This window comes from Sturnira hondurensis, unplaced genomic scaffold (genome assembly GCF_014824575.4).
Source record: "Sturnira hondurensis isolate 20B ecotype Veracruz unplaced genomic scaffold, ASM1482457v3 Scaffold0016587, whole genome shotgun sequence".
Lineage (NCBI taxonomy): Eukaryota > Metazoa > Chordata > Mammalia > Chiroptera > Phyllostomidae > Sturnira > Sturnira hondurensis.
Genome location: NW_028089218.1, coordinates 128,897 through 143,872, shown reverse-complemented (window position 1 = coordinate 143,872; position 14,976 = coordinate 128,897). Strand labels below are relative to the sequence as shown.

Below are 14,976 nucleotides of genomic sequence, written 5' to 3'. Positions count from 1 at the left end.
TTCATTATATCTAAAGTGGTGTGGAACTGAAAGGTAAGTGTTCTACATGGAATGAAAACTACTGTATTTTTAAAAATATTTATTCATTTTTAGGGAGAGGGTAAGGGAAGGAAGAGAGGGAAACATCAATGTGTGGTTGCCCCTTGTGTGCCCCCTATAGGAGACCTGGCCTGCAACCCAGGCATGTGCCCTGACCAGGAATCAAACTGACAACCCTTTGGATGGCAGCCCGTGCTCAATCCGCTGAACTACACCAGCCAGGGCTACTGTATTAAAAGATATTAAGAGAAAGACAATTTAAGCAAAATATTAAAGGCCAGAAAGGACGGAAGAGATATACCTTATTCTAGGTGAGAAAACACATCATTATAAAGATGTCATTTCTCTGAAAATTGTCTACAAGTTTAATGTCACATCAAATAACAATGGGACTTTTTTATGCACAAAGATAATCTAATAATTTGAATCTAATAAAAGTAAAATCCAAGGGTCATCTCTTTCCCTCTCATCCTACCCTCTGTCTAATTCTTTTCCAAGTCCTGGCATTCTGTCTTCAAAATACATTAATCCTTTGGGTTATTTTTTCTCTATTTTTCCATTTCCAATGCTACTCTGGTCCCAGTCACCATTCTCTCTTACCTGGCCTGTTATGAGGGCCTCTTACAATGGCTTCTTTATTGCTCTTCTTGCTTCCCCTTTGGCCCTCTAAGTTCCTTGTCCACATAGCAATCAGAGTGATCTTTGCAAATGTAAGTCAGTTCTTGTCACTCCCTGCTTAAAGCCTTTAAGTGGCTTTCAAATATTATGTGAATGAAACCCCATCTTTTTGCTCAGTCTTCTAGAATCTTCATGATTTGATCCATACCCACCTCCCTGACTCTAGCACATACTACATGTATCAATCATTCTTCCTCTTTCTCTATCCCTGAGCCAAACTAGTCCTCTTTCTATCCTCCAGCAAACCCATTCCACCTCAGAGCCTTTCCACATACTGCAGCTTCTGCCTAGAGAAACTTTCCTTTGATTCTCTATGAATGACACCATCTTGCCATCTTCAGGGAAGGCTTTCTTTTCAAGTCCCCAATCCAATCCATGTCACCTTCTAACACATTACCATGTTTAGTTTTTAAAATAACTTTTTAAAATAGCACTATCCAAGATTTATTTATTTTCTTATTTATTGACTATCTCTTTTCTCTAGAGGGGTCTTGTCTTCACTATTTCTTTTCTTTTTAATCCTCACCTGAGGACATGTGTATTGATCTTAGAGAGAGAGGAGGTGTGGGGGAGAGACAGGAAGAAACATCAGTGGGTTGCCTGATGGACACGCCCTAACTTAGGATTGAACCTGCAACCTAGGTATGTGCCCCAGCTGGGAATCAAACCCGAAACTTTTTTTTTCCTTTTTTGTGCTTGGGACCACGCTCCAACCAACTGAACCACTCGACCAGGGCTTCTTCACTGTTTTATCATCATCACTTAGAATGGTGCCTGGCACCTTAAAAGGTGCTCAGCAAATATTTGTTGAGTGAGTAAATGAATGTGTCAGGTGAAAAAGAATACCTATTTTTAATTTTGACAGGAACTGACAGAATGGGGTGACTTTAGTGACTTGGGGTGGAGAACACACAATATAGTGTACAGATGATGTGTTGTAGAATTATGCACCTGAAACCTGTATAAATTCTTTTAACCAGTATCACCTCAGATGAAAAAATAAGTAAAAGTGCTGTCTAGACAAAGTGCTGCAACTTACTCCGTCAACCATATATAATAGTGTTCTATGCCTTATACATTACCCGAATACTAGATTTATCTTTTTAAATTTGCAAGGAGTGTGTTGTGTCAGCTCTGCAGTTGTAAATGTAGTTTAAAGTGTCTCTGACGTCAAATAATGGGCCGGTTCCTTAGGGGTCAGTACTCCTCCCTGAAGCGAATGTGGAGACTGTTTCTTTAACAGATACTTTCCGGACTCTGGTGCCTCCAGTCCCGACCACGTGTTCTCTAACTGCCACTGGACCGCCCCCGGGCCGCCCCACCCACCAGCCATTCACTGTCCGGGAACTAAACTTTCGCGGCCCGGCTTCCCGGCCCTCCATTCAGCGCATGCTCCCTCCTAGCCAGAGCTGAGTCCAATCTTCGCCCACTAGTTGTACAAGACCTCAACCCCCTTCTCACTCCTTCTCCGCACTAGGCGTTCGTCGCGGTGTGTTTGCGTCATCGCGCCACGCCACCACTAGGCCCCGGTGAAGATGGCTGCAGCCGTTCTTAGTGGGCCCTCTGCGGGCTCCGCGGCTGGGGCTTCTGGAGGGACCGGGGGTCTTTCGGCGGTGGGCTCAGGCCCGCGTCTCCGAATGCTGCTGCTGGAGAGCGTGTCCGGGTTGCTGCAGCCGCGAACGGGGTCCACCGTTCCTCCCGTGCATCCCCCAGTCCGCTCGGCCCCTCATTTGCCCGGGCTCATGCGCTTATTGCGGCTGCATGGGACGGTGGGCGGGGCCCAGGTGAGTCAGTGTCCTGCAAGCCCGCGGCCTTGTTGGAAGGTTGGCGTAAGCAAATCTACGCCAGGTTCGCGGTGAACTGCATCTTGAAGGGGAGGAAGAGGGAAGGAGAGCTGGGGACAGAAAGTGAATCCGGATATCAGTCTGCACGAAATTTACGCATTTTCCCTTTATCAGCCACGAGTAGAAGGTAGGGAGAATATGGGTCTCATTTCTCTCTTCCTAGGCTATTATTGGTAGTCACACACGAGTCGGTTACATTCCAGTCTTCGCCACTCACTTGATCTATGATGTTTAGCTTCTTTTTCCTCCGGCAGTACCTGTTTTGGGCATTTTTTCTACTTGAGTAAATGGACGTATTCAGCAAGTGAATATTTACTGAAGGCCAAGTACCAGACCCTTCAGTTGGTTGTAGAATGCGATGGTAGGGAAAAAAATGCCCATAGTTATAAAACACTATGAGCAATGTATAGTAGGGAATCTCTAACCTAATCTGGAGAATTAGGTTAGAGGTATTGGAGTTTAAGCTGAGACCCCCAGGATGAATAGGGGTTGGGTAAGAAGATAAAACGGGGAGGGTGGTTCAGACAGTGGAGAGCTTGTGTGAAAAGGCCCTGTGTTAGGCAGGAACTGAAAAAAAAAGGCATTGTGTCTGAAGCTTAGGTGGAGGGAAGGAGAGTGGGCGCTGTGAAGGCGGTACAGTGGTGGGTAGATAGTGGACAGATCATGCAGAGCTTTTTAGCCTTTAGGATGTACCAAGGGTAGAAACTAATAATCTGTTTTGTTCTGTAATTAGAAACCTTAGTGTTATCCATCCTAAATACTTTTCTTCTTGCTCACACACAAGCACTTTGTCAGGTCCTGATGATTTTATTTATCCTCTGAGTAGTTTTTAGGTCTGTCCACTCTTTTCCATATCTTTGTCATTGCCCTCATCCCAGCTTGAACCTCCATCTTGCCCAGCTGAAGGTACTGATTCTAAGAATACATAACATGTTTAACCTATGTCTTGTATGTCTTGTATGTCTTGTTTAACCTATGTTTAGTATGTCTTGCCTTCAATACTTACCCCAGTCCTCCCACAAATTTTCCCCATTCTTCAAGACCAATGTACATGAGGTCTTCCTTGTCCAGCCTTTGTTACTGGGGCCTTCCCAGCGCTGTGCTTCCTTTCAGGAAGAGGGTTGTCACAACCTGCTGGGTGGTTTAATTATCTTAGCCCTAAATTTATGAGTGGTATAACCTCATTTATTATGTTAACATCACTCCCCATTGTTGAGGGTGACAGAACCATGCCTCTGCTATCTGCCCAGTTTAAGAAGCAGGAGCTGATTATATATTTTCCTTCTAAATCCTCCTCCTCTGATTCATGTGATTCCTAAGTATTTCTGAAATATCATCTATTCTGCCTATAAATATGTGATTTCTTTCATCATCTCTTTCAAGTCTTCCTCTCCTCCCTCCAGGTGAGCCACGTAAATTTAACGTCTTGCTTATTTTCTCTAGTACAATTTTGAATAAAAAAGAAAAGAGTGATGTGTAAAACTAGACTCCTCCCTTTACTGTTGTCTGTACCACATTTTGAGGTATATCCTGCCTTGAGTTTTTTTTCTACTTATCTCTCTTGCATTGGGTCTTCAATATGTGGAACTGTATGGTTTCCTTTGCATCTCCATAGATTTTCACTCAGTTAACATTTATTATTTGTTATGTTAGCTACTATTCCTTATCTTTAGGTAGGTAAATAAGGGAAATTCCCTCAGAATTTCTAGTCTAGTGAAGATAAGTAATAAAGGTAAGTAAATAGGCTTGGAAAGAAAAAGAGACTCATTTTTTGGTCCATTCATCTACCCTTAATCACCAACATTCTTTTCCATAGGTACTGTAAATTCATTTGTTCCAAAATACAACTACCTTAGCACAATTCATAATTTCTTGTTTGGATTATGGTAACAATCTCCTAACTCATCTCCTTACCTTCCTTCTTGCTCTTTTTTTCTTTTAAATTTGTTTTATTGATTATGCTATTACAGTTGTCTCTGTGATTTTTGCCCTTTGTCCACCTCTACCTGGTATCCCCATTCCCTTCAGCAATCCTCCCTTAGTTCATGTACATGGGTTGTGCATGTAAATTCTTTGTCTATTCCATTACCTGTGCTGTTCTTAACATCTCTCTGTCTATTTTGTACCTATCAATTTGTGCTTTTTAAAAAAATTTTTAATTTTCAATTTTATTTATTTATCTTTAGAGGGGAAGGTAAGGAAAGAAGGAGAGAAGTATCAACGTATGGTTGCCTCTCGTGAGTCCCCTGCTGGGAACTGGCCTGCAACTCAGGCATGTGCCCTGACTGGGAATTGAACCGCGACTGTGTGGTTCGTAGACCCGTGCTCATTCCACTGAGCTACGCCAGCCAGAGCTCTTTAAAAAATATATATTTTATTGATTATGCTATTACAGTTGTTCTATTCCCCCCTTATTCCCCTCCACCCTGCATACCCTCCCCCACCATCCCCCCTTTCCTTTATGTCCATGTGTCACAAGTTCTTTAGATTCTATATTTCCCACACTATTCTTGCCCTCCCCCACCCCCTGTTTATTTTCTACCTACTGTCTATGCTACTTATTCTCTGTGCCTTCTCCCCCCTTCTCCTCCCACTCCCCTGTTGCTAATCCTCCATGTGATCTCCATTTCTGTGGCTCTGCTCCTGATCAAGCTGTCCACTTAGTTTGCTTTTGTTTGAGGTGTGGTTGTTAATAACTGTGAGTTTGCTGTCCTTTCACTGTTCATATTTTTCATATTCTTTTTCTTAGATAATTCCCTTTAGCATTTCATATAATAAGGGCTCAATGATGATGAACTCCTTGAATTTGATCTTATCTGAAAAGCACTTTATCTGCCCTTCCATTCTAAATGAAAGCTTTGCTGGATAGAGCAATCTTGGATGTAGGTCTTTGGATTTCATGACTTGGAATACTTCTTTCCAGTCCCTTCTTGCCTGTAAGGTCTCTTTTGAGAAACCAGCTGACAGTCTGATGGGTACTCCATTGTAGGTGACTGTCCCCTTATCTCTTGCTGCTTCTAGGATTCTCTTCTTCATTTTCATCTTGGCTAATGTAATTATGATGTGCCTTGGTGTGTTCCTTCTTGGGCCCAACTTGTTTGGGACTCTCTGAGCTTATTGGACTTCCTGAAAGTCTATTTCCTTTGCCAGACTGGGGAAATTCTCCTTTATTATTTGTTCAAATAAGTTTTCCACTTGCTCTTTCGCTTCCCCTTCTGGTACCCCTATAATTTGGATGTTGGAACGTTTAAAGATGTCCTGGAGGTTCCTAAGCTTCTCCTCATTTTTTTGAATTCTTGTTTCTTCATATGTTTCTGTTTGGTCATTTTTTTCTTCCTTCTGGTCCACTCCATTGATTTGAGTCCCATTTTCCTTTCTATCACTATTGGTTTTCTGTGCATTTCCCTTCATTTCACTTAGTTTAGCCTTCATTTGTTCCTCTAATTTGTGACTAAAATCAGTCAGTTCTGTGAGCATCCTGATCACTAGTGTTTTGAACTGTGCATCTGATAGGTTGGCTATCTCTTGGTTACTTAGAAGTATTGGCTCTGGGACTTTGAACTGTTTTTCTGCTTGAGCCATAATGTTTTTGGTCGTTATGTACAAGGGGCGGAGCCTTAGGTGTTCACCTGGGAGGGGCAACCCACATGGCTGGGTTGTGTTGCTGTATGTGGGGGCGGGGTCAGAGAGGGAGCAATGAGGTTTGTTTTGCTGTCTTGGATTTTGGTTCCCTCTTCTTCCCGCAAGCAAATTGGGCCCTTCTGGTGCTGGTTCTCGGGTGTGTGGGCTTGTGTACATTCTAGGACCATGTGGGTCTCTCCAACGAGTTCTCCCATGAGACTGGGAGCCTCTCTCAGCACCTCAACCACCTCAACCTCTCAACCACCTCAACTGTTTCTCCAGTTGGTGCTTTTAGGCTTTAATTCCTGTCGCTGGGGCCCTGGTTTGTGTGGTCTGTCTCACTGTTCGCTCCTTTGCCTGGTTTATCTGCACAAAGGTGTGATCACAGTCAGCCAGCTGCCTTGTGCCCTCACTGGGTCCGCCTGTTGCCACCCCACACCTTGGATCTGCCAACCGCCGCCTGTGAGCCTGAGTCAGCCGGCCACCTTTTCCTGCCCGACCCCGCTCTGCCAGCCTCTGACTTCGCCCCTCTTACTTGTCTGGCTGAATGGTTCATTGTTGTCAGACTTCCATGCAGTTCAATTGTCTGTATTTTGGCTGCGTTTTTGTTACTAAAACTTTGTTGTCTTTAAACTTGGTTGTGCAAGGAGGCACAGTGTTTCCACCTGCGCCTCTATCTTGGGCAGAAGTCCAATTTGTGCTTCTTAATCCCTGCACCTTTGCCCCCATTTTCCCCCTTCCCCATCCCAACTGATAATCCTCCAAGTGATCTCCATATCTATGATTCTGTTCCTGTTTTGCTTGTTTGCTTAGTTTGTTACTTGGATTCAATTATAGTTGTGAATTTATTGCCATTTTAATGTTCACTGTTTTGATTTTCTTTTTCTTAAATAAGTCCCTTTAGCGTTTCATATAATAAGGGCTGGGTGATGATGAACTCCTTTAGTTTTACCTTGTCTGGGAAGCACTTTATCTGTCCTTCAATTCTGTCCTTCAATTAAATGATAGCTTTGCTGGGTAGAGTAATCTGTGATGTAGGTCCTTGTTTTTCATTACTTTGTATACTTTTTGCCTGTCCCCTTTAGCCTGTGAAGCTTCTTTTGAGAAATCAGCTGACAGTCTTATGGGAACTCCTTTGTAGGTAACTATCTGCCTTCCTCTTGCTGCTTTTAAGATTTTCTCTTACCTTTAACCTTTGGCATTTTAATTATGATGTGTCTTGCTGTGGTTTTCTTTGGGTCCATCTTGTTTGGGATTCTGTGCTTCCTGGACTTGTATGTCTGTTTACTTCACCAAATTAGGGAAGTTTTCTTTCATTACTTTGTCAAATAAGTTTTCAATTTTTGCTCTTCCTCTTTTTCTTCTGGCACCCCTATGATTCAGATGTTGGTACATTTAAAGATCTCCCAGAGATTCCTAAGCCTGTCCTTATTTTTTGTTTTTTAATTTTTTTTTCTTCTTGCTATTCTGATTGATTGAATGCTTTTTCCTTCCTTGTGTTCCAAATCATTGATTTGATTCTCTGCTTCATTCCCTCCACTGTTGGTTCTCTGTAGATTTTTCTGTATTTCACTTAATGCAGCTTTAATTTTGGCCTGAGTCTTTTTTATGCTGTTGAAGTCCCCAGTGAGTTCCTGGAGCATCCTAATAACCAGTGTTTTGAACTGTGCATCTAATAGGTTGCTTATCTCCATTTTGTTTAGTTCTTTTTCAGGAGTTTTGTTTGTTCTTTCATTTGGGCCATATTTCTTTGTCTCCATTTTGGCAGCCTCCCTGTGTATGTTTCTGTGTTTTAGGTAGAGCTGCTTTGACTCCCTGTCTTAGTAGAGTGGCCTATTGTAGAAAATCACACCTGTTAAGTTGTATGGGGTAGAGCCTTTGGTGATCTCCAGGGCCAAGCAAGCTGTGTCACTACTCTGTTGCTCTGTGTTTGGGAAGGCTTGCAGGAGGGACCATGCCACTGCTGGCCTCTGGAGTTTTGCCAGGGAGGAAGCTGTCTCCTGGCGCTCACACTTCACTTTCTCCCCATGTGCCACCGGTGCCCTTCCAGCTGTTGCCCTGGTGGTGAATCCTGAAGAGGGTGGGTCTGTGTGAGCCCTAAGTCCATTGCGGGCTCATTAAGAGGAATCTTTTGAGAAACTGGTAGTTTCTTTCACTACCCTAACCCTGACTGGTTTTTCCAGCTAGAAGTTACAGGGAGTTATCTTCCTGCCTCTGGAACCCTGGGCTGGGTGGTCTGCGCTGGGGCTGGGATCCCTCGCTCCAGAGGTATCCCTCCTGCTTTTTATCCACCACACCAGGGTGACACTGCCAGTTTCTGCCTCTCTGCCCTCTCTGCTTTCTCTGTGTCTCCACCCCTCCTACCCATCTGGATGAGTGTGGCTTCTTTCTTTCTTTCTTTATTTAAAAAAATACATTTTATTGATTATGCTATTACAGGTGTCCCATTTTCCCCACTTCTTTCCCCTCTACCCTGCGTACTCCCTTTCACCCGCATTCCCCGCCTTTAGTTCATGTCCATGGGTCGTACATATAAGTTCTTTGGCTTCTACATTTCCCATACTATTCTGACCTTCCCCCTGTCTGTTTTCTACCTACCATCTATGCTACTTATTCTCTGTACCTTTTCTCCCTTTCTCCCCCTCCCACTCCCCTGTTGATAACTCTCCATGTAGTCTCCATTTCTGTGATTCTGTTCCTGTTCTAATTGTTTGCTTAGTTTGCTTTTCTTTTTGGTTTAGGTGTGGTTGCTAATGATTGTGAATTTGCTGTCATTTTACTGTTCATATTTTTTATCTTCTTTTTCTTAGATAAAGCCCTTTAACATTTTATATAATAAGGGCTTGGTGATGATAAACTCCTTTAACTTGACTTTATCTAGGAAGTACTTTAACTGTCCTCCTATGCTAAGTGAAAGCTTTGCTGGATAGAGCAATCTTGGATATAGGTCCTTGCCTTTCATGACTTGGAATACTTCTTTCCAGCCCCTTCTTGCCTGTAAGATCTCTTTTGAGAAATCAGCTGACAGTCTTATGGGCACTTTGTAGGTAACTGTCTCCTTTTCTCTTGCTGCTTCTAAGATTTTCTCCTTACCTTTAATGTTGGGTAATGTAATTATGATGTACGTTGGTGTGTTCTTCCTTGGGTCCAACTTCTTTGGGATTTTCTGAGCTTATTGGACTTCCTGGAAGTCTATTTCCTTTGCCAGATTGGGGAAGTTCTCCTTTATTATTTGTTCAAGTAAGTTTTCCACTTGTTGCTCTTCCTCTTCTTCTGGCACCCCTATGATTCGGATGTCCTAAAAGGTGAAAGATTTATACGATCTGAAGAGAAACCAGAGTATGTGGATGTTGGAACGTTTGAAGATGTCCTGGAGGTTCCTAAGCCTGTCTTCATTTTTTTGAATTCCTGTTTCTTCATTCTGTTTCTGGCTGGATGATTCTTCCTTCTGGTCCACGCCATTGATTTGATTCCCAGTTTCCTTCCTGTCACTACTGGTTCCCTGTACATTTTCTTTTATTTCACTTATCATAGCCTTAATTTATTTCCTTTAATTTGCAACTGAATTCAACCAGTTCTATGAGCATCCTGATTACCAGTGTTTTGAACTGTGCATGTGATAGTTTGGCTATTTCTTTATTATTTAGTTGTATTTTTTCTGGAGGTTTGATCTGTTCTTTTGTTTGGGCCATTTTTTTTTGTCTTTATGCGCCTGTTACATAGTGAGGGGCAGAGCCTTAGGTGTTCACCAGGGCAGGGTAACAACTGCAGTTGTGATGCTGTATGTGGGGCTGGGGTCCAAGAGGGAATAATGGCACTTGCTCCACTCTCTGCTGGGTTTCAGTCACTTCCCCTGCTTCCCACAAGCAAATTGGGCCCTTCTAGTGCTGATTCCTGGGTGGGTGGGCTTGTGTGCATTCTAGGACCCTGTGGGTCTCCAATGAACTGTACTGTGAGGCTGGGAGTTTCTCCTGGCACCTCAGCCCCCACAGGTGTTTCCAGTCAGTGGTTTGAGGCTTTATTTCCCCAAGTAGGTGCCCTGGGTCGCGCAGCCTATCCGCTTCCCAACTGTTTCTCCTGGTTACCTGTGCACAAAAGTCGGACCACCTGGTCCACAATCTGCTGCCTTGCTGGGTCCACTCACTGCTGCCTTACCTGCCCCAGTCCTCCAGCCACCACTTGCTGTGAGTTTCTCTGCCCAGCTGCCTGTCTCCACCCCTACTCCTCTGGATGGATGTTTCTGCTTTAACTCCTTGGTTGTTGGACTTCCATATGGTTTGATTTTCTGTCAGTTCTGGTTGTTTTTGTTTTTAAATTGTTTTTTTTTTAAGTTGTGCAAGGAGGCACAGTGTATCTATCTACACCTCTATCTTGGCCAGAAGTCCGAATGTGGCTTCTTTAAATCCTTGGTTGTCAGACTTGCACACAGCTTGAGTTTCTGACAATTCAGGGTGATATTTGTTTTGTAGCCTAGTTGTATTTTTTGTAGTTGTGCGTTGAGGCAAGGCGTGTTTACCTGTGTCTTTTTCTTGGCTGAAAGTTGTTTCCACTCTTGCTCTTTATCAGTCCATTTCCCACATAGCAATGGAAGTGAAGTTTTGGAAGGAAAATTCTATTCATGTTTGCTGCCTTTTAAAATCCCCAGTACCTGGGCTTTCTTTTCTCCGGGACTTTGCATTTACTGTACTCAGCTTGGAGTCTCTTCCTGTGCTGCCTACCTGCCAAAATCTTTTCAAGTCTCTGCTTATTTGTTACTGCCTTTGGGAAGCCTTCCCAAACCAGCTGTGATTAGCTGTTCTTCACCACACCATATTGAAATTATCTGTTCTTTTCACATATACATACAGCCTCCCTCCTCCATACCCACACAACTTGGTTTGTTTTGTTTTGTTTTTGTATGTAATTAAATAACCTATGGAAAATTTCAGATTATACAAAAGTAGAAAAACTAGTATTTTGAAGCGTCTCACCTTATGCTGTGTTCACCCACATTTAACAACAAACGTTTTACCAGTGTTGTTTAGTTTCCACTACCCCAACTCTGCCTTTTCCCCCCACCTGGAACATTTAAAGCAAATCTCAGCTCTCATTCCCCCAATAACTGCATGTGTTTTGAGGGCCTTGTGCTGCCTTTTATCCCCAGGGCTTTGTACTGTCCCATTCTCTAGTCAGTGGCCAGTTATCTTTTTAAAAAATCAGTGAGGTTACAGTGTTCTGCTTAAAAGTATACATTAACTTATCATTGCATGAGACCCTACATAATGTGTCCTCTGCTTACCTCTTGACCTCATTTCATGTGACTCCCTCCCTGTCTAAGCTGTACTCCAGCCCCCCAACGTAACCTCTTTCTGGAGCATGTGAGGCCACTGCTCATCTGTTCCTTCACTCTTTGCTGGGATACTCGTGGAAAGGTGAGCTTCTCATTTAGGTTTCAACTTGCATGTCATTTCAGAGGAGTCTTTCTTGACTACCCCTTTGTAAAATGAAGCAGTATTTTCTGTTTTGTTTTTTTTCTAGCATTACTGATTGAAAGAATTTAACTCATTTATTAATCTATCATGTTCTCTCTTTCCTTCTATCTAGTTTACATCGTATTGTAATTACTTCTTTTCCCCTCTCTCTTCATTGAATTTGCCTGGCATGCCCTGTCTTTGTTAAAGCCAACTTGGTTCATTCTTGCCTGCACCTGCATTGCTAAGGGTACCTGGAGAAAAACATGTGTCTTTGCTGACTGGTCTCACTTTACATTCATGGTTATCATCATCACAAGTGGACCCTTACTGTTGCCTAGCAAGCCATTTACATTTCCGCCTTCTTAGACAACCTCTGATTACTTCCCTCCATCTTGGCTCTAAGCTGTTAACCTCGCTTCCCATTTTACTGAGAAGTAGAAACAGGGAAATGCAAATTCCTGTAGGCTCCCACTATGGTGTCTGCTGGCTTTACTGCATCTGTGTCCATATGCCCTGCCTTCCCCCCATTTACCAGGGATGAACTGGTCCATGCTCCTGTCTAAGGCCAGCCCTCTGCTTGTGCACCAGATGTATTCCTTCTCTGCTTACACAAGCACATTGCTTCAGCATGTGCTTCCCACTTCTCCATCATCAGATTTCCCTTCTCTGTCGGGTCATTTTTTAAAAAATATTTTATTGATTATGCTGTTACAGTTGTTCCATTTCTCCCTTTATTCCCCTCCATACCCCCTCCCACCGCATTCCCTCCCTTTAGTTTGTGTCCATGGGTCTTACATATAAGTTCTTTAGCTTCTCCATTTCCTACATATGCCCTGCCCTCCCCCTGTCTATTTTCTAGCTACCATTTATGCTACTTATTCTCTGTACCTTTTCCTCCCTCTCCCTCTCCCACTCCCCTGTTGATAACCCTGCATGTGATCTCCATTTCTGTGATTCTGTTCCTGTTCTGGTTGTTTGCTTAGTTTGTTTTTGTTTTAGGTTCGGTTGTTAATAACTGAGTTTGCTGTAATTTTACTGTTCATTTTTTTAGTCTTTGTTTCCTTAGATAAGTCCCTTTAACATTTCATATAATAAGGGCTCAATGATGATGAACTCCTTTAACTTGACCTTATCTGGGAAACACTTTTATCTGCACTTCCATTCTAAATGATAGCTTTGCTGGATAGAACAGTCTTGGATGTAGGTCTTTGGATTTCATGACTTGGAATACTTCTTTCCAGCCCCTTCTTGCCTGTAAGGTCTCTTTTGAGAAATCCGCTGACAGTCTGATGGGAACTCCATTGTAGGTGACTGTCCCCTTTTCTCTTGCTGTGCCCACTCTACATAAAATATTATCTCCCCTAGTCCAGCCTTTCCCTCCCTTCCTTAGTCTACTTTATTCTTCCTTATAGCACTTAGCATCATCCAACTTACTTTTTATTATTTGGTCATTTGTTTATTTTCTGTCTTTTCTGGTTAGAATATAAGCTCCCCCGGACCCCAGCATCTAAAACAATGTCTCACATGAAGTAGGTGTTAAATAAATATATATTGAATACATGAGTATTTCTTTTTAATTCTTTGCTCTCTCTCTCTCTTCTCCTGGTAACCCCATGATGCAAATGGTGGTATCCTTGAAGTTGTCCCAGAGGCTCCTTAAATGATCTTCATTTTTTTTGAATTCTTTTTCCTTTTTGCTGTTCTGATTGGGTGTTTTCTGCTATCTTCCAAATTGCAGATTTGATCCTTTGCATCATCTAATCTACTGTTGATTCCCTCTAATGTATTATTTTTCAATTTAGTTTTTGTACTCTTCATTTTTGACTGGTTCTTTTTTATGTTTTCTTTCTTCATTTTTATGTTTCCTATCTCTTTGTTAAAGTTCTCACTGAGTTCATCGAGTATCCTTATAACCACTGCCCCCCCTCCCCCCAAGCAAAAAACAAGTGAGTTTTTTTATCATTTCTGTACTGCAAGGGTGAACTGGGAATATTTTAGGTAAAGATAGATTGGTGAAGTCCTTATTCAAAAAATTAAACCCAGGTCCACATGAGTCAAGGTAACACCTTTGTGTAGAACAAAGCTGGCAGTCACTTTTTTTGTTGTTCAAGTACAGCTGTCTCCATTTTCCTCCCACCACTCCCCGCCGCCCCAGCCATCCCCACTTCCTACCCTTGATCCTGTCCCCGCTTTGGCTTTGTCCATATAACCAGTGTTTTGAACTCTGCATCTGGTAGATTGCCAGTCTTCATTTTGTTTAGTTCTTTTTCTGGAGTTTTGTTCTGTTCTTTCATTTGGACCGTGTTTCTTTGTTTCCTCATTTTGGCAGCCTCCCTGTTGTTTCTGTGTATTAGCTAGAGCTGCCATGTCTCCCCATTTTGGTAAAGTGGCCATATGTAATAAGTGTCTTGTGGGGCCCAGCCCTGGTTACCTCAGCTGGGTGCTCCAGATGTGTCCCTTGTGTGGGTTGTGTGTGCCCTCCTGTTGTAGTTCAGCCTTGATTGCTGTTGGCATGTCAGTGGGATGGATTGATCCTCAGGCTGACTAGTTGTGAGGAGTGGCTGTGACGATAGTGGAGGAACTGTCAGGCATAGGTTGACCCTGTGGAGCAGGATTTGCTTTATTGGGGCTCTGGTGCCAGCTGAGTCTGCCCTTTGAGGGTGTCTGCCCTTCTGGAGGTGGTTGGATGCTGCTCTGGTGTAGTCTGAAGCTGGCCACTGGGTGAGTTGGTTTGGGGGCCTCTTGGGAGGTGCAGTCCAAGGTCACTTGCTTGCATGTGCCCTCTTGGGACCATCTGGTATGAACTGCGAAGTGATCTGCAGATTGCCACTTGTGCTGGGCTTGGAGGTGGCTGGGAGAGGCTAAGCTGTGGACTGAGGCTGGCTGCTGCTAGTGCTGTTCTTGGGGATGCTTAGCCAGGTGGGGCACACTGAGGCCAGTTAATGCCTTTTTGGGGTTTGTGGATCTTTGCAGGATTTTAGGAGAGTCTGACGTGAGCCTAGACAGGCTGTTTAAATGGGATAGCCACTGGAAGCCAGTTGGGTGGGTTGGCAAGTTAGGTGGGGCAAGATCAGGGAATTCAGTGTTAGCTAGGTTGGTGGAGACTCAGATGTGGCACCTACCTGCACCTGCAGGAAGAGGCCTTAGCAAAGGAACAATGGCTTCTGCCAGCACTTCTGTCTGGGAGAAAGCTGCCCCTTCATACCTTGTCCCAAGCCAGACAATTCCATTTTTCCCTGTACATCCCTGGCACCTTTCCAGCTGCTGCTCCAGCTGGAGCTCAGAGTGAGTGAGTTTGAATAAGGAGTTTGTGTACTGGCCCTTTAAGAGGAATGGCTGGA

At 43.4% G+C, this 14,976-nt stretch overlaps 1 protein-coding gene across 1 annotated transcript in view; it reads left to right on the top strand.

The window, feature by feature from the left end:
* The first annotated feature begins 2,093 nt into the window (after positions 1-2,093).
* Positions 2,094-14,976, top strand: part of PELP1 (proline, glutamate and leucine rich protein 1) — a 29,628-nt gene continuing 16,745 nt past the window's right edge. Inside the window, exon 1 of the mRNA XM_037066202.1 lies at positions 2,094-2,501. Within this exon, the coding sequence (XP_036922097.1) occupies positions 2,253-2,501 (249 nt within the window). The 5' untranslated portion in view covers positions 2,094-2,252. The remainder of the gene's footprint in view (positions 2,502-14,976) is intronic.